This window comes from Schistocerca cancellata, chromosome 8 (assembly GCF_023864275.1).
Source record: "Schistocerca cancellata isolate TAMUIC-IGC-003103 chromosome 8, iqSchCanc2.1, whole genome shotgun sequence".
Classification (NCBI taxonomy): domain Eukaryota; kingdom Metazoa; phylum Arthropoda; class Insecta; order Orthoptera; family Acrididae; genus Schistocerca; species Schistocerca cancellata.
Window position 1 is genome coordinate 363,708,517 of NC_064633.1, and position 27,149 is coordinate 363,735,665.

Sequence of the window (27,149 nt, forward strand, 5' to 3'; positions counted from 1 at the left end):
CCGCCGATTGTTACAGGTGTAATAGTTCTCAACGGCTATTTACATGGTTCAGGTGGAGCTCGTGAGGTAGGCCACCCTTCACAGGTTCCTCGCGAATGAAATGCACACTCGCTGTCTGGACAGTAGTGTGTATCACTGAACCAAACAGTGCACTTTCTACAATCTAAATAGCCTGATATTGATGTTAGGAAATCATTCCCCTGGATGATGCCGAAATCCTGCCTGCGTTTCCTTACTACTTCCATATCAAAGACATACTTTTCCCCTTCAATGTGCAGGTCTGTTACACAAGTGCTTGCAGGAATGATCATCTTGTCTCTAAGTCACTTATATTGTAGCAAGGTGGTTTTAGCATATGCTTGTCATTATTAGAACAAGAACAACACTATTTTGAGCTCCGATATCCACAAGAATTTTGACAGTCTTCCGTCTGAGCTTCCCCTCTAAAACTAAATTTTCCACCTCAGTGGTGGGGACTGATGACTTCAGATGTTAAGTCCCATAGTGCTCAGAGCCATTTGAACCTCAGTGGGCTCTCCCCTTTTCATGGGGTTCATATATTTCATTGGGGGCGAGGGTGGGTGACAGAACCTGCCCTACACTTGTTTCCCCATGGAGTAGTACTCCTATTTGATTGATAATTCTTTTTATTGCCTGCTGGCATACTCTTCTTATGGGGATTCGGCCACTTATTCTGTGGACAATGGTCCTTTTCATGTCTGACAGTATGCATCTCTTACAACAGGAAGTCTAGCAGTGCTTGGCCGTGTGGTTGGGCTTCCTGCATCTCTGGCAGTCTGTGTTGTTAATGAACCCATGTCGCCCTTCGCTGGCACTCACGAGGCGGATACTTATCTTCGCACTTTCTCACATAATAGAGCAAGTCTGACTGCTTTGTGCCAGGAGATGGGGGAAGCTACCTTTACCTCACTCCCTATATGTGGATTCATTCCACGTGTCAATACATCAGTTGCTCTCGCTTCAGCTTCTTCAATTAACACTTCATGATCCCTTCCTAGGGTGTACGTGTGACAATATACTGCACTACTACTGTCTGCCAATGTTTCAAAGTCTTCCCTGCTTTTCTGTCTGAGGGTGGACAACCAATGACAGTAATAGCTAACTCCATGCTTGTCAGAGTAGTGCTCTGCCAACCCTTTGACAAGAATTCAAAAGTGGATGCTTCCCACAACCCGTCTACTGATTCATTACATTTTCGCTCAGCTTTCCACCAAAAAAAGTTACAAACCTTACGGCTGGAAGCTTACTGGCTATATCTGAAACCAGTTTTTCTGTTTCAACTTTAGGGAATCTCAGATGACTTACAGTTGTTGCATTTTCGGCTGCTTTGGCTTCACATTCATGAGTTATCGCATTTAAGCCGTTTCTGTAGCTCTATTTTATCAGGTGACAGGGTGCTTGTCTGCTGTTGCAGTAAAGTAATGCAATCAGGCTCATTAAGGGCCACAGTTGCTGCATCGGGAGCTGACTCGGTCCTCTCCACTGGTTGGCGAGGACATAAATCAGGCAAGGTTGCAAAATGGGGACTGAGTCCAAACAGATGTACACAAAAAAAGTCTCACTCTATTAAAGGTGATGGAAATATCACTTCGTTGAAGTTCGCCAGGCTTGTTAACTAGCAGAATGTGTTGCAGCAACACTTACATCACACGGCGACGAAGGTGGTGTCAGTGGCAAAAGTGATAGCATTGGGAGCAGCTGGAGAGGCGACTGCCCTGTGACTGTTCTACTGCCGGTGGCCTGCCCTGGCATGGGATGCGACACTTAGCGGCATGTGGCCATATAGTGCACTGGCACGCTTGATTGAACCGTCATGGCCTGACATTTTGTCATGCGCCAGAAGGCACATCTAGTGCAAACAGCTAAGCAGCCTGTGGCAGCAAACTGCTAAGTGTCACTGTGGTTGCCAGCACATAGGATCAGCAAGAAAATATATATTTGGATCGAACAGTGGGAAAGATACTGCTTTTGGAACCAGTTTGTTCCTGTCATGATGGGTATCAGGAGCTCAGGTGGGCATCCAGGATGTTTCTTCTACATGTAAAATGAGAAATGCCAGGAGTCAGGGAAAAATGGGTTTCATTCACAAGAAGTACCACTAATGTGTACAATATTCATGAAAACTGCTATGGCCGTGGAGTGAACCACACATGGTATGCAAAGAGCATTTCGCTCTCAATAGGAAGGGCATGTGGACACATCCAGTGGGTAAAGAAGCTGGGAGGCAAGAGACCAACCCACTGTTGTGGCTGCTATCTCACTGACTCTCTTGCATACCTCACATGATGACACCCTGTCCCTCCATTGGCTGGTTTGTGGCAGAAAGTTGGCATCTCTCACTCAGCAATTTACTGTGGTGGTTTCCCTAGCGCAGCATAATAGTGTGGGAGCCAAGCACACATACTCCGGAGTAGTTTGTGTCACTGCTTGCACCTCTGCCTGAGGCTAAGTTAGAATGACGGAAGCAGAATGCAATAAAAATTTTTATCATTATTACCGAGCAAGGTGGCGCAGTTATTAGCACACTGGACTCCCTTTCGGGAGGATGAAGGTTCAAGCTCACATCTGACTATCCCGTGAATCTACTGCCTCTCCTTTCCAATCGGCCACCACCCTTTCCCAAAGATTCCTCATCCCCCCCTTCCTCTTCTTCCAGTTTCTTTGTCTCCTCCGTACTCCATCTGTCACAAACACCCTCAACCCTGTTAAGCTGCAGCAATCGTACAATGCGATTACCTGGCGCAATGTAATTGTACAGGTGTGTGTGTGTGTGTGTGTGTGTGTGTGTGTGTGTGTGTGTGTGTGTGTGTGAGCGCGCGCCCTATAGCTCTGAAAAAGGCTTCATCCAATACTTATCTTAAAGGGTTGGTTTTTTTAAAATTATTCTCTCAATTTTTCGTTAGTTTGAGAGTACTCAGTTGTGTATTACTTCCTCCTTGCATTTCAGTTAGTGTGTATGTGTGATTTTTGTGTTCCAGAAATGAGTGAATGACAGGTATCTGGCTAAAAATCCAAAAGTTCTGCAGTGACTTGTCACTTGAATTCAAAGCTACCAAGCAAAATGGCTCATTGATTGAGGCATTGCACTCAGATTTAGAGGATCTTGATTTCCTTCCCCTTGCTTCTCCATTCTGAGCTGACTTCACGTTAAGTGTTTGTTTAACCCTAATCTGCCTTCTCTTCAAAACAAGTTCTCCGTAGGTGCCTACTGTGTTCAGAAATATGTTCTTCCAATTCTAGGAATTCAATATATCTTCCCAATAGCAAGTCACCACTTTCATTAGTCTTCTTGATGCAGTAATGGAGCAACGATAACTTTCATTAGTGTCTTCTATGATCTTAGATAGCTGTTTGGAAAGTTTTCTTTTTTTATGGATTTCCAGCATGCTGGGTTAACAATGGGATAGCAGCATGTGTTAATCATTTTGATATAGAAATCAGAGCCAAGTACTTAAAAAAAAAAGAACCACAAAAAACACGACTTCAAAATAAGTGTATGTACAATCTTTACATGTGCTGGCATAAGCTGTCCCCAGCACACCAGTCGGCAAAAATGTAGCACAAAGATCGATAGTAGGCGCTGGATCAAGTGCGCCTATCACGAGAGAGGCCAGAGATATACTGACAAGCAACATGCTGCCAAAACCCTCTCAACAGCATGTATTTAGGCTGTTGCTGCTGACAGAAGGGCCTCACTGACTCACTCAGTCTACGACAGTACATAGCGACCAGATTAGTGACTATAGCGGGACCAGCAGTGAGACTAAAGTTTGTAATAGCAAGATTACCAATATGTCTGCAAGAGGATTATTACTGATAAGCTTGTACCACAACACATGGATTCTGTTCCAGTTAAGTAAATGTTTCCAATACCAGTAAATAAAGAACTGTATTAATCCACCTGTGCATTTGTGTTGTAGAAAGAGGATACCGTCCACCCATAACAACATCCTCTTCCTTGCTTCCTTATGGTACAAGACTCTACAGTGGCAATGAGGATACTACATAACATGCATTGATTTGAAAATGAGTTAACTTGAAACTAGTCATCAGTTACATAAAAAAAGAAAAAAACTGAATTTTGCAACTTTGGCTGTTTTGTACGTCAAACTAGTTCCCTGTTTTATTGTTCCAGTCTCTTTGTACTACATACTCCGATAATCAAACAGTGGAAACTCCTGGTAGGAATATCAACAATGTATGAAAAGACAGATTGCTACTTACCGAAAAGAAGACAAGTCAAGTTGCAGACAGCCACACACATACACACACACACACACACACACACACACACACACACACACACACACACACACACACGGACAAGCACAATTCCTGCATCATGCACACACAACTGCCAACTCCAGCATCTTGGGCTGGAAAGCAATATCACATGGGATACAAGCAGCAGTCTGTAGGGAGTGGGGAAGGGGAAGGGGAAGGGGAAGACATAGTAGTAAACAGGTGGAGAGAGAGAGACGAACGATGTCTGGTGAATTGTGCAGGGACTAGCCTGCAAATAGGCACAGCATCAGGAAATTGTGGGGCAGAGAGATGGGGAAGAAAGGAACAAAAAAGGAAAGGAGTGGGGAAAGATGGGCGAATGGGTTTTCAGAGGGCTGGAAATAAACAGTGGGGAGATGAGAATGGGAAGGAGATGATAGGACAGAGGGAATGGATACTGTTGGGTGGAGAGTGTGGGGACAGTATGTTGCCGAAGGTTGAGTCCGAATAATTATGGGAGCGGAATATGTGTTGTAAGTATAACTTCCATCTGTGCAGTTCAGAAAAGCTGGTGGTGGAGGGAGGGATCCAGATAGCTAGGGTAGGGAAGCAGCAATTGAAGTCAAGTGTGTTATGTTCAGCTGGGTGCTGTGCCACAGGATAGTCTACTTAGCCCTTGACCACAGTTTGGCGGTGGCCCTCCATCCTGGTGGTCAGCTGGTTGGTAATCATAGTGATATAAAAAACTGTGCAGTGGTTCAGCAGAGCTGGTAAATGACAATGCTACTTTCACAGGTGGCCTGCACTCTGATGGGGTAGGATAAATCTGTGACAGGACTCAAATAGGAAGTGCTGGGTGGGTGGATTGGGCAGGTTTTGCACCTGTGTCTTCCACAGGGATATAATCCTTGTGGCAAGGTATTGGGATTGGGAGTGGCATAGGGGTGGACTAGGATTGTTGTAGAGGTTGGATGGGTGATGGAACACCATTTTAGGAGGGTGGGAAGTATATCAGGTAGGATGTCTCCCATTTCAGGGCTCGTTGATAGGTAATCATAGCCCTGCCGTAGGATGTGGTTTAGTTGTTCCAGACCAAGGTGGTACTGGATGATGAAGGGGACACTCCTTTGTGGCAGATTCTTGGAGGGGTAGGAGGGTTGGGGGTATGAGGGGAAATGGCACAGGAGATCACTTGCCGACTGTGGGGGGGGGGGGGGTCAGTGGCTGTCTGTGAAGGCCTTGGTAAAACCCTCAGCATACTGAGCAATGGAGTTTTTGTCAATGCAGATCTGCCATCCCTACATAGCCAGGCCATATGAGATGGAATTTTTGGCGTGAAAGGGATGACAGCTGTCCGAATGTAGGTAATGTTTGTAGTTGGTGGGTTTAATGTGGACAGAGGTGCAGATGGAGCCATCAGAGAGGAGGTGGTCAACATCTAGAAAGGTGGCATGCTCGGTTTAGGAGGACCATGTGAAGTGGATGGGAGAGAAGGTATTGAGATTGTGAAGGAAAGAAAATAGGGTGTCTTGGCCCTGAGTCCAGATCATGAAGGTATTGTCAGTGATCCTGTACCAGACTAGAGGTTTTGTATTTTGGGAGGCTAGGAACATCTCCTCTAGATGGTCAATAAGAAGGTTGGCATAGGAGGGTGCTACGTGGGTGCCCATCGCTGTACTGTGGATTTGTTTATATACCTTCCCTTCAAATGAGAAGTAGTTGTGGGTAGGATAAAGTTAGTAAGGTGTATTGAGGAATGAGATAGTGGGTTTGGAGTCTGAAGGATGTTGAGAAAGGTATCGTTCAACAGTGGTAAGGCCATGAGCAAGAGGTATGTTGGTGTTCAGGGAGATGGCATCAACAGTGATGAGTCAAGATCCAGGAGATAATGAGGTGGGGGATGGTGGAGAATTGGTGAAGGAAGTAGTTGGTGTCTTTGCTGTGGGAGTCTAGATTATGAGCGCTTGGTTAGAGTTGTTGGTCAGTGAGGGCCAAAGTTCTTTCAGTAGGGCCACAATAATCAGCCACAGTCGAGCATCCAGGATTGTTGGGTTTGTGGATGTAGAAGTTGGGTGTGCGGGATGTCATAGGGGTGAGGAGGGAAATGGATTCAGGGGAGATGTTCTGGGAAGGGCCTAAGACTTTAAGCAGTGATTGGAGTTTGTGTTGGACTTCAGGGATGGGATCACCCTAGCAGAGTTCATAGCTGGAGGAGTCAGATAATTGGTGGGGGCCTAGTTCCAGGTAGCCTCTGCAATTCATAACAACAGTGGTGGAACCTTTGTCTGCAGGTAGGATGATTAGGTCATGATTTGTTTTGAAGTTGTGTGTGATATGAAGAAGGGACCTGGGGAAGGATGGTGAGGCTAAGTTGGAGGTAAGGAATTCCTGGAAGGTGATGAGCAGGGGTTGGGGGGGATCACGGTTGGATGGTGGTATGAACTGGAAGAGGCAGAGTTCAGTTTTTGGTTGGAGGGATTGGTGGCTAAGGAATGCTTCCATTGCAGGCATCAGTAGAAGGAGAGTAGGTCTTTGACACATCCAGCATGGTTAAATTTGGTTGTAGGGCCAAAGATGAGGCCTGTGGATAGGACTGAAACTGCTGTGGAGCTGAGGGTTTTTGTTGGAAAGGTTAATAACAGTGTTACATGAATGTTTTGTCTCTGGATTTGGATTTGGTGGAGGGTTGGTGGGGAGTTGTGGGGGATGTGGCAAGTTGAAAAAGTCAGCTAGGCAGCTCTGCTGCAATAATTGGACAGCTTTTATATTGATATGACTACCAACCAGTTGTCCACCAGGATGAACTGCCACTGCCAAACTGTGGTCAAGAGCAAAGTAGACCGCCCTGTGGCATGGCACACATCTGAACATAACACACTTGATTTCTATGGCTGCTTCACTACCCAAGCCATCTGGATCCTTCTGTCCACCACCAGCTTTTCCGAACTGAGCAGATGCGAGTTAACCTTACAACACATACTCTACTCCGGTAATTATCCTGGACTCAACCTATGGTAACATACTCTCCACTCACTCTCCACCCAACAGTTTCCACCCCATCTGTCCTATCATCTCCTCGCTGTTTTGATCTCCCACCCTGTTTATTTGCAGCTGCCTGTCTTTCCCTGCTCTTCACTTTTTTTGCTCCTTTTTTCCGCACCTCTTTGCTCCATGACCTCCTGACGTTGCACCTGTTGGCAGGCTAGTCCCTGCACTCCCCACCAAACAGCATTCTTCTCTCTCCCCACGCATACACTGCTATCCTTTCCCCGTCCCCTGCCCTACTGCCTCCAAATTGCTGCTTGCATCCCAAATGATGTGTGTGTGAATGGTTTGCGTGTGTCTCTTTTACTGATTAAGGCTGTGGTTGAAAGCTATATGTGAGTGTCTTCTGTGTCTGTCTGCTACTTGGTGTGTCTTCTGTATGGTAAATAGACTCTGGTAATGTGTAAAATAAATATTAATTTTTGAATGCTAGTTCCTTACCTCAAAAGTATGCAGTTTAGGATTCTCAATTTATGGAGAATTTTGACTTTAACATACTGTTTGTCAAACAATTGCTTCTTTCTATATTGATTTGTGTAGTGTCAGTGTGTAATTTAAGGCTTCACGTTGTCGTGAATGAAATGGGGGGGGGGGGGGGGGGGGGATTAATGAGAGTCTTTTGATTTGTATTTGCAAAGACTGGCTTTTAAGTCTTATTCCAGCTATAATTTTTTTGAGTTTTTTGTAGTTCCCAAAATCATGCCATATGACTATTCTGTAAAGAGGGTATGGCTACTTCATGTTCCCATTCTTCTCCATCTGAGCTATAACTCTTATCTTTAGTGGTCACAACATTGAAATTTCATTGAACTTTAACCATTCTTTACATTGTCATGATTTGCATTACTAAAGTATGTTTTCACCCTGGATACATTTTCCTAAACTGTGAAAATCCGATTTTATGTCTCATAATATGCAATGTATGTCTTGGTTTATTTGAAATATATATACTTAAAAAATGTGCACTCATCTGGTAGGATTTGTTACAGGTTCATTAAATTTGAATAGAATTATTTTAGTAAGTATGTTAGTATCAATAATATCTTATATATTCGATTATTTCTGTTTGTTTCAGCTGGACAATCTTAGTGCATTGGTTCAAAATAGTGATGAAATGGAACCAATCGTATCAGATAAATCTACACCTATACCTAATTTAAAGCACCTGCTTTCATCTTTGCAAGACCATCTACTGGCATACTGCTGTATGGGTTCGAAAAACATGGAACTGGTAAACTGTAACAGTCATTTAACTTTTCTGTTATTTTCATAGAACTTTGGCCTCACAATGGTTGTATATTTGCTCCAGTTCTTTTATTTGTGTGTGTGTGTGGGGGGGGGGGGGGGGGGGGGGGGAAGGAGGGGGGGGGGCACATGCTTGCATGTGTAAATTGGACAAGGGGGACAGAAAGAGAAGGGGGGGGGGGCGCGAGGCGAGAGAGTGAGAGAGAGAGAGAGAGAGAGAGAGAGAGAGAGAGAGAGAGAGAGAGAGACCCCAGTAGGGCCACAGGAGTGAGATAATATAGCTAACTTTTTAAGCAGTAAAAGTTGCATATAGCATCCCACTCCGCTGCATTTTTTATTTTATTTTATTTTAATTTTATTTTATTTTTATTTATTTATTTATTTATTTTTTGGTATGATACATGTACATAATAGGTATCAAAATATTCATTAGAGACTTGTTTGTTAACCGATAAAAGTTAATCTGAATTTTATACTATGTTTACCCGCTGACATAAATGGAAAAGGTAACTGTCTGGGAAGTCGAAACATTTGATTTAATTTCTTTTGTCATGATTAAAGTTTTTGGAAAACCTGGAAATGTCTAATTCTTTATTTAAATAATGAAACACTGCATCAGTTACGTATCTTTTCATGGTTAGCATGATACTATTTGAGGATTTATTCTTATTGTCAAGCACAGATGTTTACATAAGTATTTTGGGTGATGTTTGCATACTGTGTCTGTCACAATCTAGTCACCTTTTTGAGGCTATAAGGTACTGTGCATGCTCTGTTATGCAGAAAACCACATGCATGCGAGCGGCCAGCCCCCCTCCCCCCCCCCCCCCCCACCTCCCCCCCCCCACACACAGTGTTAAACATAAAAAAATACTTACATAAATATTTGCACTTGACAATGAGAATAAATTCTTGAAATACGTTTTGCTAAGCATGAAAAAATACTTAACTGGTGCAGTGTTTCATTATGTAAACCAGAAACATTTGAGCAACACAAAGGTGTCAACTAGTGTCACAAGTGGTCAAACATGTGAAACGTGTGTTCAAAGTGTCATTGTGATCGCGACAATCACAAAGTTGGGCATGCACAGCAGAGACTGAAAACTATTGTGATCGGTTATTATTTGAATGATCCTAGTTACTCCCATCAGCCACCACACCAAGTGGAGGATGGTAGTGGCAAGTGGCAGGAGATAAAGGACAAATTGTTTTGATATTTACCAGTTCAGATCTGTTGAGTAAAATTCCCCAGTGTCAAGAAACTTAACCGTATAACGTTTGTAAACACTACGCAAAGGCCAATGCCATACCAGTGTCATCATCATCATCATCATCATCATCATCATCATCAGTTATTGCTATATTAGCAGGTCCTTTGCCTCTCCATTTTCTGCGATCCATTGCTTCCTTCTTAAGGCTGCTGTATGTTGTACCGTCCATCATGTCATCCAGTATCTGGAATCTCTTCCTTCCTCGCTTCCTTTTCCCTTCTACATAACCTTCTAAAACTGTTTTTATCAGTCCGTCATTCTTTCTTAATATATGCCCAATCCAATTTCTTTTTCTTCTCTTTATTACATGTAGTAACTGTCTTTTCTCTCCCACTCTTCTCAGTACCACTTCATTTTTAACTCTGTCCATCCAACTTATTCTTTCCATCTTCCGCCATGTCCAGATCTCAAAAGCCTCCAGCCTTGCTCTGTCTTTTTTTTCCTCATAGTCCATGTTTCTGCGCCATATAGAAGAACACTCCATACAAGACATTTTATGAGTCTCTTTCTGAGTTCTCTGTCCAGACCGCTGCAGAAGATTCTCCTTTTCTTATAAAACGCCTCTTTTGCCATTTCTATCCTTGTTTTAATTTCTATGGTGCACTTCCAGTTGGTATCCTGCTTCCAAGATACTTAAAATTTTGCACCTGTTCTAGTGTTTCTCCATTCAGCATAATTTTTATTTCCTTATTTCCTCCTAGTGCCAATACTTTTGTTTTATTTGTGTTAATTTTCATTCCATATTTTTTTCCGTTAGTTGCAATGGTGTCCACCAAATCCTGTAATTCTTTTTCCCCTGTGGCTAGAAGGACCATGTCATCAGCAAATCTCAAACACCCTACTCTTCTTCCTCCAATTTCTACTCCTTTGTCATCTAATGAGCATTGGTCAGTCATATTTTCCAAGTAGAGGTTGAAAAGAGTAGGTGATAAACAGCATGCTTGTCTTACTCCTTTTCCTAGTCTGTTCCAGTTTGTACTTTCTCCTCTCACTTTAACTGAAACTTTTGATTAAGATATGATGAGTTTATAAGTCTTCTGGTTTTCCAGTCCGCTCTCTTTTCCCTCATTATAGTCACCAGCTTGTCCCAAACCACATTGTCAAATGCCTTTTCTAGATCGATGAAGCACATATATAGGTCTCTTCCTTTTTCAATAAACCTTTCTCCCAAGATTCATAGGAGCCCTATTGCATCTCTGGTGCCCGTATTCTGTCTAAAGCCAAACTGCTCCTTGCCAAGATTCTCCTCCATTACTTTTTCAAGTCTTTTATTAATTATTCTTAACCATTTTTTATTAATTATTCTTAACCAGTGTCATATTACATCAAATATGTCACCTTTTGCTCCATGAACATTTTTTCATAAAGCATAAGTTGCTGGAAAATCGTAAATATGTTGACAGAAAATTGGGTACGAATTAACATTGTGAACATAGGAAATTTGATAGGAGTCATAAAAAATGTTGTAAACGATGAGAAAATGTTAATTTTGGGAATGTAGTAGTAGATTTATACTGTGTATGATTTTGTTGTGTTCTGAAGAAGAACATAAGTTCATAATCTCAGTACAGTACTCGAGTTCTTGTTTAAGTACCTGCCCTTTGCTCAGTGCCATTATCCTATGGTGAGTGGCAGTCTTTGCTCATACCATTGTTTTACTTAAAATTTTATGAGTTATATCATTGGCGTAACATGTGTTTTAGGAAGACTCTAAATTCCCTCATTGTAGATTTTGTCTTACCTTTTGAATGATGACAGTTTTGCACAACAGTCTTGTTGCAGTTGAAACAAGTGCACCTCTTGAAATTTTCTGGCAGATTAAAACTGTGCGCCACATTGGAACTCAAATCTGGGCTCTTTGGCTTCCGTGGGCCATTGCTCTACCAACTGAGCCATCTGAGCGTCACTCGTGAGCTGCTAATTCATTCTGAAGTACACCCATTTTATAACAAGTTCCTGTTCTTTCTTTTAGTGCTAGTCAATTATATGATGTATGAAAATAGTCACCATACATCAGGTCTGTATCAACTCAAGAAGGTACTGCTTTAAATCTTCTCATCTACAATTTATGCCATGAGTGCATAGAAACTGATATTATTCATAGTTGTCCACCCATCATTGCCTTTGCAGCAGGCAAATCATTGAGTTTTATCAGATAACTGTGCACTAAAGTGTTTGTGAACTATAATTTGGGTAGAGCATGATTATAATTTTTTTTTTAAATGTTATGAATATGACATAATTTTATTTAATGTGATCAGCTTTATAACATTGGCAAATTTACTTAAGATTTGTTGCAAATGAAAATCAGTTGAGACGACTGCATCACATAAATAAATAAGTAAATAAATAAATTAGTATCTCTTCAGGATCCAAATGATAGTGGAAGGCTGTCTACAGACTGTGACTCACTTCGACTTTCTGGAAGGAGAACTTCATCTGAAGTGGAAACAGACATCAGTATGACAATTCGTGCGAAATGGTTTCTCCAATGTCTGCTCTAGAATCATCAAATGAATGCAATCCTGCTCAGTTTCTTCGAGCCAGAGGTTATTTCTGCGTGCAATAATAGCTTTTTCCTCTTTTAAAATCCTATTGGTAAAATTATATCCCATATCGCATGATGGTCTTCTAGGCAAAAGCAGTGTGCTTGACATATCCTGAAACAATGAAAAATACATTATATGGAAAAATTTTACTCACTATTAAGATTCACTTTTTTAAATAGTAAAAACTTAAAATGAGGACAGATATATGCACTTTGTACTTTGTAATCTATATACACACTAACATGTGTATAAAATTTAAAAATACACATTGTTGCATTTTCTTATAATAAACAATATTCACAATGAGCTGAATTCAAGTGGAGAATGCTGTCTGAAGAGAGAATTGATCAAACAGTGAACTGAACCAGTGAAGGAGCCAGGAATGCTGCAAGCTGAGTCAGTGAAAGAGCCAAGAGAGCAAAGAACAGGGTGACACAAGAGTCACCCTGCAATACACACCATTTGGAGTCAACAGCAATGAGTGATTGGCAAATGATGGGGAGCTGGCAGGAGCTATTTCACCTATGAGCCACTTTGTGCTGAGTCATGAGTGCTAGGGAAGTGGAGGGTGGAGAAGTAGCTCTGCGAGTCAGTTTGTTGCAGCTCTCTTGCTCCAATGTGAGCTACTGCATGCTCCTTGCAAACTATCTTTTCATGTCAAGAACAGAAATAAAAGATGAGAGAGAGAGAGATTTTGCTGCTTTAATGCAGCATTATAAAGATCTGAGTCTTTCCTTCACATCCCATCCAGTAAGTGTCCCCTGACCCGCAGTTCTGGGTGACTTTTACAACATCTACTACTTTTTGTAGAGCTCTCTACTCCTTTTCCTTCTCCCCTCTTCCTTCTCCTTCAACCATTCTGGCTCCGAAAGCTTGCCCAGTAGAGATGGGCAAAACTGTTCCTTTCAGAGATTGGATCAGAACTGTTCACTCCCTGAAATGAATTAGCTCTTTTTCATGACTCACCACTCATTTACAGTAGAAAATAAATGGAAGGCACATTGCCCTTTAAACTTGGTTTATTCCAGTACTATACCTGTATTTTGATCTTGAACACAGATAATGAGTAAGAATTTTGTATTGTTTATAGAAATTTCCACGATATGACAAAGTTTTTGATTATTGATTTATTTTGCACTATCGTGGCTTTTTGGGTGATCGGAAAATTTCATAACTTGAGATTTACATTAACAATATATTTGGCTATAATGTATTAAAATTTCATTAACCTCATATAAATACATCGCAAGCCATATATTTTTAAAGTGAACGTTTCCTTCCGAAGACGCCTAAAATCGCAAAATATAAATTTGACTGTAAAACGAAAGTGCTGCTTATAGCCTTACGCAGAATAAAACAAGGAAAATATTGGTGTATCACATTTTGCGATACATTTATCGGTTCGCTCGTAATTAAAGCGTAAATTCGAGTGTCCATAATAAAAATCCTATAGTAAGAGGAGTCATCAGGAACCTAATCTAATCAGTTTAAACAAATAAAAATAAAATAAAAACAATTGATGTATACATAACATAATAATGTAATATACATAGCGGTATTACTACGAAGAACAATATCCAGTAGGGACGAACTCCGATGCAGAGGCGCTGAGTCGAGTAGGTCGAGCCGCGAGCTGTATTATTGCGTGAGCTGAGACCGCAGCGACCAGAGTGACACCTGAATCGCTTTGCTCAACGCTCTGGCTAGAGTCGAGACGGTGGGGTGAGCGTTGAACGGGCGAGTTCCGAGGGTGGGGGGGGAGCGGTGAACTCACCCGCTCAGAGACAAATCGTCCGTTCCCTTGCGAGCAGGTTGTTGCAAGTAGTTCCTATGTTATCCGCTAGGTGGCTCTCTGTCCTGTTGCTCGCATCAGCTGCCCAGAGGGCAGGACGTGCGACTGAAACGATCACCAACAGAGTGCGACACTGCACACGGCAGACGACGCACAGAGACAGCACGGCATATGTGAAACACAAAATCCAATGGAGCACTGCACAATGCAGGCAGCCAAGGTAGAAGCAGGGCAGAGGCCGGCGCTGGCTGTGTTGTGTGGCGTGCACTGTGCTCTGACCAGCAGAGGCGCTGCTGATATGCTCCGTCTCTCTCTCTCTCTCTCTCTCTCTCTCTCTCTCTCTCTCTCTCTCTCTCTGCCATGGGAAACGTTTGGAGCTACCGTTCTTTTTTTCTGAATCACTGATTGTTCACTCCTTTGAAAGATGCAACTCTATGAATTAGTTCAAGAGCGGATCCCCCATCTCTATTGCCCAGTTATAACCTTCTTTTATGTATGTATTCTGCCGTTGCTTGGTGAGTAGATTTTTTATATATACAATTACCTTATATTATAAAGAGCTGGTCATTCTTCACTTTCTATTCTTTTCATGGATGACAAAAACTGTAAGGTATGTAAACACATATATATGCATTACTTACAGCATGTTTTTCTGCAACTTGAAGGAAATTTCTTACTCTAATGGCCTGTGCCACAGTGACTATTTCAGCATGGGATACTGTTGCAGCAGACTGCCATAGACTCCGTGTTGTTCTCACTTATATCACCAGAGACACATTTTGGATCCGAAGAACTACCGCTCCTTTTTTCTGAGTCACCAGTTGCTCACTCCGTAGAGTGCTGTCTGCAAACCACTGTGCAATGTATGGCAGAGGGTACTTTCCAGTGCACCAGTTACTACAGATTTTTACCATTCCTTTCAAGTATGGTTAGCAGGAAGGATGACTGCTTAAATGCCTCTGTGTGTGTTGCATGTAGTCTAATCTTGTCTTTGAGATCCCTATCTGTGCAATATATAAGAGGTTGTAATAAATTCCTGGATTAATCACTTAAAGTTGATTCTAGAAACACTCTAAGTAGTTTTCTTGGGATAGTCTATCTGCATGTGTTTGCCAATTCAGTTCTTTTAGCATCTTCCTGATATCTCCTATTGATGGACAAACCTATGGTCATTTGTGCTGCTTTTCTTTGTATCCATTCAATATCCACTGTCAGTCGTATTAGCTATAGGTGTGTGAGAACCAAAAATATGTTAATCACTGACTGCTAAAGCCATAGTATTCCTCATTGTGATGTACCAACATTATGCAGTAATTGCCTAAATATGTGGTTTGGACATGCAATCATTGCTGACACTAGAATACCCTGATGGATGTGCTACATTTCAACATGATGATGTAACACGTTATTGGTCTAATATTGCTTGTGGGTGGTTGGATGACACACCAATGAATTCACAATGATGGCTTGGCGCCCCACAACCACAGATCATGTTATACTAGTACATGCTCAGTGTACCCAGCAACAACAAAACAAGGACAATTGTGGATAGCACTGCAATATGTGTGTATAAATATCTCTCCAAAAAACACTAATTTTACAAGGAAGTGCTTCAGAGACTAAATCACAGAGTTGCTTGCATCCAAAAGGAGTTCCACCCTTCATGGAAGTTGCACCACGACAACATACCAGCTCACACCACCTTTGTTGTCACCGCCTACCTGACACTGATTGATGTGACAATGGTGCCGCAGCTACTCTACAGTCTCGACCTGACCCCCGCAGATGTTTTTGTGTTTCGTTGGTAGAAAAGGGACCCCAAAGAAAAGTATCTTGAGCTGGTGTCAGCATGCAAGCTACTTCGATGGTTTCTCTGAAGAGCATCCCAATTGATGTGTTCCAGAAAGGTTATGATAGGATGACTGAAGAAAACTTCACAAGCCAAGAGCACTAAAAAAGCATTTTATGGGATGGCCAATTTTGACAGAGCTATGCTGTCATCATTGGATCTTATGCTCTAAAATTTCCCGTACAACATGTAAAAAGGCATAAGAACCGATGATGACAGCATAGCTATGTCGAAACTGGTCTTCCAGTAAAATGATTTTATAGTGATCTTGACTTGTGAAGTTGCTTTAGTTATCATACATTGCAGATCGCCGCCAAACTGACAATGTCAGGAATGTGTAACCTTATGATACATGGAAGTCACACTGTCAAAAATGTGTTGATGTAGAAGGCTCATACTTTGAAGAATTTTAAGTTGTTGAAACTATCAGATTAATAATAATAATAATAATAATAATAATAATAATAATTCAATGCAATCACATTACTTTCTTGACAAATCCTATACAACAAATGTACTGACAACCACTGCCGCTTGGCTGTGTGCCAGTCCTTAAATAGAAATGTAAAAGTCTATGATGCCAAACTCATTTTTAGATTAATTGTGTTTGTAAAGTTATAACAAAAAATTAAAAGTTCATGAAAACTTGAGCATGGCAGTAAGCTTTACCATAAAACGAGTATGTTGAACACAGGTTTTTATCATAATTTGATTTTTTATGCAAAATTTCATAAAATATTCATTTTGAATATTACTTTTTAGATATGCAAATTGGTACTGAAGTGCTTCACTATTTTAATTACTACCAGTTACAGAGACTTCACTCCTAAAGTTACATTATTAGATATATTCAACTATCTTACCAATCCTGTTAAAGATTATTATCTACTGAACTGTTTACATTTCCAATAATAAATCACATTTACAGTGTTTTTGCTAGAACTCTCTATTGATTCATTTTATGAAACTATATTACACGAATGAATGATTTTCTTCTTGGATGAGAAATTATTGTTTTAACAGAATGTGTTAATGAAATTCCAAACCATTGTAATTTTGTAAAGCACAACTGACTTGTTATTTAGAGGACATTTAATTATTCCAAATATTTTCAGATAGTGAATGACAACTGTGAAAGGAAGAAACATAAGTATAAAATAACAAAATGAAAGATATAGTGTATAGAGTATGACTAAATCTCTGGATTCATATACTCCTATTTGGAATATAAGGCTGTTATGTTACACACACACACACACACACACACACACACACACAAACTTTATGCATGAGATTCAGCCAGAATATGCATGTAACAAGGAAAAAAAATTAAGTATCGGAATTATGTAGACACATGCCAAACTGAAACAGCAAAGGCCTAGATTTATTACAGGTGCCTCTATAAAGAGTAACTGTTTGCAATTTTTTTCCCAAACAAATCTAATTAATCTTCATCTCCTTTCTTGTTTCTTGTCTCTTGTTTTTTTGTTTCTTGACTCTTTGGTCTGGTCATTCACTTTCATCTCCTTTGCTTTTGAATTCTTGTTTAAGCTCCATATCAGGTGTCTCTTTTTTTCTATGAATTTTACAATATCATTAAAGCTGAATGAAACCCAGGGCATAACAGATACAAAATGCATGGAAAGTTAGTAAACGTCAGGTGGACAGATAAGTTAATATACATACTAGTTAGCTGGAAATCTGTTCAAAATTGAAATTATATGCATGTATTACCAAATATCTACAAATGTAAGTACAGTGGCAACACGATGAGCTCAGTGTCATAATTAAGCAAATTTATGTTTTATGAACACTCCTTTAGTATTACTCCAGTCTAGTTATGTGATTACTTATATAAAAGTTACAAATAAGTTTACGTCAACTCTTGGTTGCCATGTGTGTTTAGGTTATATGAGCAAATAGTGTATGTGAACGAAGAAAGATTTGCACATTATCTACAACATATAAACTTTCGCAAACTTTTATGTCCACTGTAATCCATAAGTGAGACAGCACCATTGCAATACATAGGCATTGTTTGCAAGCTTTTGGATCCAGTGGCTCCTCCTCCTGGCAGGAGGGTTGAAAGCGAAGTAAGAGGGATAAAGAAAAAGGACTAATGAGGTTAAGGAAATGGATAAAGTTTGGAAAAGTTCCTGAGGCTAGTGGGGTAATTACGTCCAGTGAAGGCCGAGGTGAGTTCATTCAGAAGCGGAATTTCCGGCCCTTACATCTAATCCTGCTCCTGCTGATTCCTTCAAAAAAAGCTTGGCAATACACCTCTTGTCACTCAGTACTATCCTGGTTTCAAATGTATTAATCTGATACTTACACAAGGCTATGACTTCCTAAAATCATGCCCTGAAATTAGATCTATTTTCCCATCACACCTACAAGCTTTTCACTCCCCACCCCCCACCCCACCCCACCCTCCAGTCTCTGCAAAATCCTGGTCAGACAATGCCCTGTGCTCCTTCTGCACCCATTTCTGAACCCTACGGCTCTTTCCCCTGTGACTGTCCCCACTGTAAGACTTGCCCTATGCACTCTCATACCACCACCTATACCAGCTGTGTATAAGGCAAAACATACACTACAAAAAGGAGGGCCAACTGTGGATGACACAAGTCATGTACCAGGTGTTATGTAAACACTGTCTGGGCTTTTTAGATTGGTATGGTTATCACCAAGTTGTCAGTATGAATGGGCATAGACAGAGGGTGTACACTGGCAGCACACAATATCCTGTTGCAGAGCATGTTCTATAACATGATAGTTGTGATCTCAGTGTCTATTCCACTGTATGTGCTGTCTGTACTCTTCCCTGGACACTAGCTTCTCAGAACTCCGCAGGTGGCAGTGGGCATTATGACATGTCTTCATTTCTCGCCACTCACCTGTCTTTAGTTTACAGTAATTTCTTCAGTCTCAGTATTTCTTCTCAGTAACTATTCCTTTCTTCAGTCCCATTTGGTTTTTCATATCTTTTATTTTCTGGCCATTTAACCCCCCTCCCTCCACACATCCAACACACACACACACACACACACACACACACACACACACACACACACTTACACTTATACCACAGACAATGTCCTTAACTTTCCGCTCTTTTAACGCTTGCATGAAGTTTTGTCAGTAACCTCTGTCTTGCTTATTACCCTATCTTCCACTTCTGACCTCTCAGATTTTCTAATCTCATCAGCTGCAGTGCCCAACAATCAGTCTTTTCTTTTCATCCCATTCGGGCACCTTCCCTGATCTGAGGTTTCTGGGTGACTTTTCCAAACTCTACCCATTTCTTAAATCTTGTCAGTCCTTTTTCTTAATTCCTCTTCCTTCCCCTTAACCCTTTTGCCAGAAGAAGGAGCCACTGCCTCCAAAACTTGCAAATTTCCTTAACATTTATATGTGCAGTTCCCCTGCTGCCACTTGAGAAATAAATTTTTTATATCTATCCAGTTATATTATATTTTCCAAAGCTATAGTTTTTTCATATGTACATTTTCCTATTGAAATAAAGTAACTGGTCAGTATGTTCATTATTAACGAAGAAAAAGGAATCCTCATTGTTTTCTTATGATATAACAACACAAACAATCAATTAATGACAAAATTATTTAATTGGATAGATAAAAAATCTACCCACCAAGCGGCAACAGAACACACACATAAAAGATTATTGTAATTGGCAAGCTTTCAGAGCCAGTGGCTCCTTCTTCTGGCAGAATGATTGAAAGGGAAGGAAGAGAAGTGAAGGAAAAGGACTGGAGAGGTGTAGGAAAAGGGGTTGATTTCGGGAAAGTCGCCCAGAACTCCAGGTGAGGGGAGACTTACATAAGGGATGAGAAGGAAAAACTGATTGTTGGGGACTTCATAGGATGAGATTTGAAAACCTGAGAGCTTAAAAGGTGGAACACAGGGTAATAGGCAGACAGAGATTACTGCTTAAACATCATCCATAAGTTAATAAGAGTGAAAAACTAAGTGCATTGTATGTAACAGAGGTGGGAGAACAGCAGTGAGAAATAGATGGGAAAGACAATGAAATATGTACAAAACTAAAACAGAGTGAAGCAAAGAGTAGTTACAGCGAAGTAAGGCTGAGATGGAAGAAACTAACGTAAATGAAGGCCAGGTGGGTGGTGAGAATCAAAGACATGTTGTAGTGTTATTTCCCACCTGTGCAGTACTGAGAAACTTGTGTGTAATGGAAGATTTTATATGGTGCTTGTGGAGAAACAGGCGCCAAGGTCATGAATGTCATGTTGTAGGGCATGCAGGTGGCTCTCCCTTTGTTAGGATATGTTTTGCCAGTTACAGGTCTGTTATAGGGGGTGGTAGGAGGGTACATAGGGCAAGTCTTGCTGCAGGGACAGTCACAGGGATAGGAGCCAAAGGGTAGAGAGATGGGCGCAGAAGGAACATAGGGTCTGATAAGGATATTGTGGAGATTGGGAGGGCAACGGAAAGTTGTTCCAGGTATGGTGGGCAAAATTTCAGACAGAATGGATCATATTTCAGGGCATGATTTTAGGAAGTTATGGCCCTGTTGAACCTACACAATATACTCATATAGCCTTACGTAACCCCTGCTCCCAACCCTTTACCTCATGGCTCATCCCCCTGTAATAGACCTAGATGCAAGACCTGTCCCATACATCCTCCCACCACCGTCTACTCCAGTCCGGTTACTAACATCACCTATCTCATCAAAGGAAGGGCTACCTGTGAAACCAGTCTTGTCTATAAGCTAAGCTGCAACCACTGTGTTGGATTCTGTGTAGGCATGAGGAGAACCAACAAGCTGTCTGTCTGCGTGAATGGCCACCGACAGACTGTGGCCAGGGAACAGGAGGGCCACCCTGTTGCTGAACACGCTGCCAAACATGGTATCCTTCAAATCAATGACCGCTTCACAGCCTGTACCATATGGATCCTTCCCACCAACACCAGCTTTTCTGAATTGCGCAGGTGGGAACTTTCCCTGCAATACAGCCTACGTTCCCGTAACGGTCCTGACCTCAACCTTCGTTAGTTGCTGTCCTCACCCATCCAGCCCCTTCCCTACTCCCATCCCAGCACTACACAGCCATCATTCCACCACCACACCAAGTTGTTTTTTTTTTTCTATTTTTTTTTATTTCTCTCTTTTTCTCTCTATGTGTTTCCTTTTTCACTACTTCCCCTTCCCCGCCTCTCCCCGGCCTGTCGCTCAAACTGCAGCACTTCACTGTCCACCATCCCCACCATACTATTCCCCCCCTCCCCGTCCCAGCCTCCTCCTTTCCCCCACCCAGTTGCCACTCCTGTAATGCACTGGTACTGCTGCTTGCAATGTTTGAGTTGCGCGCGCGCGTGCTCGCGGGTGTGTGTGTGTGTGTGTGTGTGTGTGCGTGCGTGTGTGTGTGTGTGTGTGTGTGTGTGTGTGTGTGCGCACTTATATGTGTGTATTGTTGAGAAACGCCATTGGCTGAAAGCTTTAAGTGATGTGTGTGTGTGTGTGTGTGTGTGTGTGTGTGTGTGTGTGTGCGTACTTATATGTGTGTATTGTTGAGAAACGCCATTGGCTGAAAGCTTTAAGTGAGAAAATCTTTTTGTTGTGCCTATCTCAGACTCAGCATCTCTGCTATATGGTGAGTGGCAACTTTCCTTCTCATAATATAGTTTACTATTGAACATCTACGAGCAGTGAAAACCTAACCACAAAGTTCACTGTTCTTGAAGAATACAAAGGTATGTATGGAGCAGACACTGTCATTGTTTTAACACACGGCCTAATTGTGGAACACGTATTTCACAGTTAAGTTGAAGCATTGTTATTCTAATCAACACATGTTTCTTAAACTCAGCTGTGGACTGACAGTCTTCGGCCAAAAATCGGGCCCTTATATATCCTCACTATAATAGGTGCTGAAACTACACATTGCTTGATGTTTAATTTACAGAAATTTCAATTAAAACTTAACTCATTAAATTAACTGAATACTTCGAAAAATTGGTTCTTTTTAACATATTCTTCTACTACAAGAGATAGGTTGAATTATTTGTTTAAATGATGAAATTAACACATACCGTTATGCAAACAATACTTTTGACAAAACTGTTAATTACTTTGGAGTTAATTAAGGGCTGGCTTTGCAAGCATGTTTACGAATAGAGCCAAATAGATCCTGTAAGAATACTATTAGTTGTTCCTCCAAATGTTTATAATTAGTACAGAATTTATATTTGTTTATACGTCAACAATAGAATTTAAGTTACGAAACAATCACTAATTTCATCCTATAATGCAAGTATTAACTAGGAATACTCCAAATAAATTATGAAATCAATTACATCCATAAAACTAAGCACAAAATCAGATCTTGTGTTATATTCTTTAAAACTGAGGGCCAACTTTTCTCTTTCATGAAAATGCAGATTACACTGTTATGTTAATGGTAATTAGTTAAAAGTGCAAAAAATGAATTTAAGGAGGCAGATGGTGAAACAAGGGAAGTAAAAATATCCCAGCTTGCTTTGCCACATCACCCCCTCATTGGATTGACCAGATAGATATTTCAAATAGCTAACTGGGCAATTCAGTGACCACAAGTGACCCCAGACTGTGGGTTAAAAGTCTACACACAAAAAAATATTAACTACAAAATCTTATCAAAAACTACAGTACATATGTTTTTTTTCTTCAAATTTATATGAAATGGCCTTATGAAAATCTCCATACAATATCTTTACATACAGTATATTGTACAATTGCACAAAATATCCACTAGTTAAACTTTTAACAAAAAATTAGGCATCGTACAATTGCACAAAATATCCACTAGTTAAACTTTTAACAAAAAATTAGGCATCTTCTTCATAAGTGATGTCTTTTTTTGGTAAGCAAAGATTACATTTTAAGATACATATCACTTTGTACAGGTCCTGTTTTGCTAAATAAAATAAATCCTCATGGGTTGCAAAAAGAACTTTGTACACTGCACATTGCAGTTCATTTTTAGGCAGAAAATTTCATTTGTTCAATGTTTAGTATTTTTCACAAGCACTTTCCCAATTTTAATGAGCTTTTACACACTTTCTCACCAAGTTGTCCACGCCTTCAACAGGTCCAAGTGGCAGTTAGTGAGGAAATGCACTGCTATCAGTTCCCTTGGAGGTGCTTCTCCTCTGCCACAGTACATGGAAAAAATTAGACGAAATATCCTATTGTAGTACAATTACTTTTACTACTAACTTAAGTCTAAAAAAATGTTTCAAACTAAAAAGATAGTCATTACATCATAAATAAATACTTTTCATAGTTCTTATAACATTACAATAATTAGCACTAAAATTGACTATAGTACAAAAGGTATGGACTAAAAGAAAGTTTTCAAAACAAGTGCACATTACACTACAAAACATTACTCTTTAAGTCATAACTGTCTGAAACTGGTTAAACCTGAAAGATTGGCTCTCTTTCCCATTTGCAAACTAGCAAAAACTCAAGATGTACAGTAGCATAGATTTATTAACCATTATGTTATGAAAAAAGAATAGAATCACCATTACATAATTTAATTACTACTCAAATCAAAATTAAGGGGATGGAGGTTGTACCAAATCATAGCCCCACTTGTCTACTCAACTCTGAGCACTACTATCATTCAACCAGAAAATTAAATCCTCACAAAGTGCTACCAAATAGTTGACCTGTCAGAATATTCACATCAGTCTAACACCACAGTTATCAGTTAATCAGGAAAATTATTGTTCTTCGTTCCATTATTACCAACTCAAGCTCATAATTCCTCAGAACACAAATAGAAGTTTTCAGATAACTTATAGATCCAATGATGCAGCATTATATGACTTGTACCTCACAAGAATATTGCTCTTTGTGTTAAGCTCTCATTCCCAGCTGCAGTGGCATGAATTGCGCAATATACACATTACCCAATGTTGCCTAGTTCACAATTAGATCAGCAATACAGTTACACCATATTTGTTTGTGTACAATTATCTTTTTCATTACTCAATCATGTCTGTCAACTCCATTATTTTACTAACATTTCTTACCTCGTTAACTAGTGGAGTGAATTCTGCAAAAATAACCCTACTACAGAGACAGGCTCCCTAACTGTTAATATCATAACATAATTCATTATTTTATTACATCATTATTGCTTCAATAACTAATAAATAAACACCTGCTCTGCTTATCTAATGCAAAATTGATTCTACTCAAAAACACTCCACAGTAACAGATCCTTATGCTAAGGCAATCTTAATTCTCATTACTGATCAGACAAAACTATCACTTAGAAAAAATAATTCCATCAAATTGCTTAAGATTCTAGCCTGAAGGGTGGTATACATACAAACCTTGCTTAATCTTTCCACATACATTACTGTAGATGACTATGTTTAAAGTTGCAGACGAGGTACTGGCAGAAATATAGCTGTCAGGATGGAGCGTGAGTCGTGCTTGGGTAGCTCAGTTGGTAGAGCACTTGCACGCGAAAGCCAAAGGTCCTGAGTTCGAGTCTCGGTCTGGCACACAGTTTTAGTCTTCCAGGAAGTTTCATATCAGTGCACACTGAGCTGCAGAGTGAAAATCTCATTCTGGAAACATCCCCCGGGCTGTGGCTAAGCCATGTCTCCTCAATATCCTTTCTTTCAGGAGTGCTAGTTCTGCAAGGTTTGCAGGAGAGCTTCTGTAAAGTTTGGAAGGTAGGAGACGAGGTACTGGCAGAAATAAAGCTGTGAGGGCGGGGCGTAAGTCATGCTTGGGTAGCTCAGTTGGTAGAGCACTTGCCCGCAAAAGGCAAAGGTCCCGAGTTCGAATCTCGGTCCGGCGCACAGTTTTAATCTGCCACGAAGTTTCATATCAGTGCACACTGAGCTGCAAAGTGAAAATCTCATTCTGGAAACATCCCCCGGGCTGTGGCTAAGCCATGTCTTCGCAATATCCTTTCTCTTACCCCTGCAGGTTTGGGGGGTAAGAATAGGCCCGTGGTATTCCTGCCTGTCGTAAGAGGCGACTAAAAGGAATCTCAAATGTTTCGGCCTTGTGATGGTCCCCTCTCGGGTTTGACCTCCATCTTTGTAAATTCTTCCAAAGAGCGAGCCAATTGGGGAAGGGTGCCTTACATGGTGCACTGTATCTGTTGTGAATTGAGACCTTTCGCCGGCTTTCTCGTCGTTGCAATGGTGTCCTGCTCGTTTTCCATCTATTGGGCGAGGATACGTCTCTGGGTGCGATTACCACACTGCACTGTGCAGTGTTGCTTTTAGCTGCGACGACGACCTTATACATTTTTGCACCTAAGATCCAGCACGGTAGCCAGTCCATTGTGGTGGGGCCGCCATGTACCCTGTTGGTTGTAGCCCCCAGACAACACAGGGATCGCTCTACTGATGCCTGCGCCATTTACTCCCCATGTATGCCAAGGAGTAGATGCCCATCTCCCTGGGGCATCAGGACTCCCGGCAATGGCCATCCTGCCAGGTGGCCCTTGCTGTGGCTGGGTGGCACCCGTGGGGAGGGCCCTTGGTCGGAGTAGGTGGCATCAGGGTGGATGACACACAATGAAGCGTGGCACATCATCTCTTGCTGGTGGCCAGCCACCAGCAGTCTCTAAGCGTTCGAGGGCTCATTTTAAAGCTAACGGTTATGACCCCAAATCGTTCCCATCCCTGGCCACACCATGGGAGGAAGGAAAGGCAATGAATGACAGTGACATGGATTCTCCCAGGTATCTCGTCTGTACCAGAGCTGATGGGGAATCCTTTGTATCCGTGAAGCCTCAGTTCTTTGTAGAGCATTTAGAGGACAAGTTTGGGGAGGTGGAGGGCTTGTCCAAAATGCGCACTGGGTCAGTTTTGATAAAAACGGCATCCTCCGCCCAGTCACGCAGGTTACTTGCTTGTGACAAGTTGGGGGATTTTAACGTTACCATCACACCACATAAGAGTTTATATATGGTCCAGGGTGTTATTTTCATAGGGACCTACTTTTGCAGTCTGATGACGAGCTGCACGCCAACATAGAGCGTAGAGGTGTTCATTTCATCCGGCGCGTTCATCGTGGTCCAAGGGACAATCAGGTTGCTACCGTTGCCTTCATCTTGGCCTTCGAGGGTGATACATTACCGGAGAAGGTCAAGGTGATGGTCTACCGTTGTGACGTCAAGCCCTATATCCCTCCCCCGATGTGCTGCTTTAAGTGCTGGAAGTTCGGCCATATGTCTTGCCGCTGTACTTCCAGCCTCACATGTCAAGATTGCAGACGCCCATCTCATCCCAATACTCCATGTGCCCCGCCTCCCATCTGTGTCAACTGTGGCGAGCCTCATTCACCTTGCTCGCCAGACTGCAGGATCTTACAGAAAGAACGCAAAATAATGAAATATAAGACCCTGGACCGACTGACTTACACTGCGGCTAAGCGGAAATTTGAACGGCTACATCCCATGCACATGATGCCATCTTATGCCTCCACTGTCACTCCTGCTCCAGCTCCTTTAGCTGCACCACAAACAGTCAGCTCTCAGAGTCAGAGGACCTCACCTGCCCCCTTGACGATGGGGGCCCCTTCTCTCGCTGTTGCTCCCACTCCATCTACCTCGGGAGCAGCACCCACTAAACCACCGGGGACACCAGTCCCCATGTCTAAGCCGGAGAAGCGTAACTCTTCTTCGGCTTCTCTCGCTCGGAAGGGTTCCCTTGGGTCACAGGTTCCTACCGGCGGCACAGCAGACACCAACCAGTGGCTGAAGAAGCCACAGGTCGCTGGTCGTCGAGCTTCGCGATCATCTTCGGTCCCGGAGACTGACTCCAATAAGCCCTCTCAACAATGGCAACCAAAGGAACAGCAAGAGAAAACGACATTGAAGACCCGTAAGACCAAGGCACCTGTGGTGGCACCTACTCCACCGCTACCTACACGCTCCACGTCTTAGGATGAGGTGGAGATTCTTGCATCCGCTGAGGACCTCGATCTCGCCGGTCCCTCAGATGGATAGCACTTGCACGGGTGCTCCTTCGGAGGCAGCAGGTGACCCAGCGGCGTAATCTGCCTTCCCAGTCCCGCCACGCCTTTCTCAGACATGGACAATACCAACCTCCAGTGGAACTGCAGCGGTTTCTTCCATCATCTAGCT

The 27,149-nt window shown here is 41.7% G+C and overlaps 1 protein-coding gene and 1 non-coding gene across 2 annotated transcripts in view; both read left to right on the plus strand.

The window, feature by feature from the left end:
- The window catches only part of LOC126095271 (probable E3 ubiquitin-protein ligase HERC1), an 814,023-nt gene that overhangs the window by 155,017 nt on the left and 631,857 nt on the right, over window positions 1-27,149 (plus strand). The window contains exon 14 of the mRNA XM_049910030.1: window positions 8,366-8,521. Within this exon, the coding sequence (XP_049765987.1) occupies window positions 8,366-8,521 (156 nt within the window). The remainder of the gene's footprint in view (window positions 1-8,365; window positions 8,522-27,149) is intronic.
- Window positions 24,772-24,846, plus strand: Trnal-caa (transfer RNA leucine (anticodon CAA)). The gene has a single exon. It is a non-coding gene; the product is annotated as a tRNA-Leu (tRNA).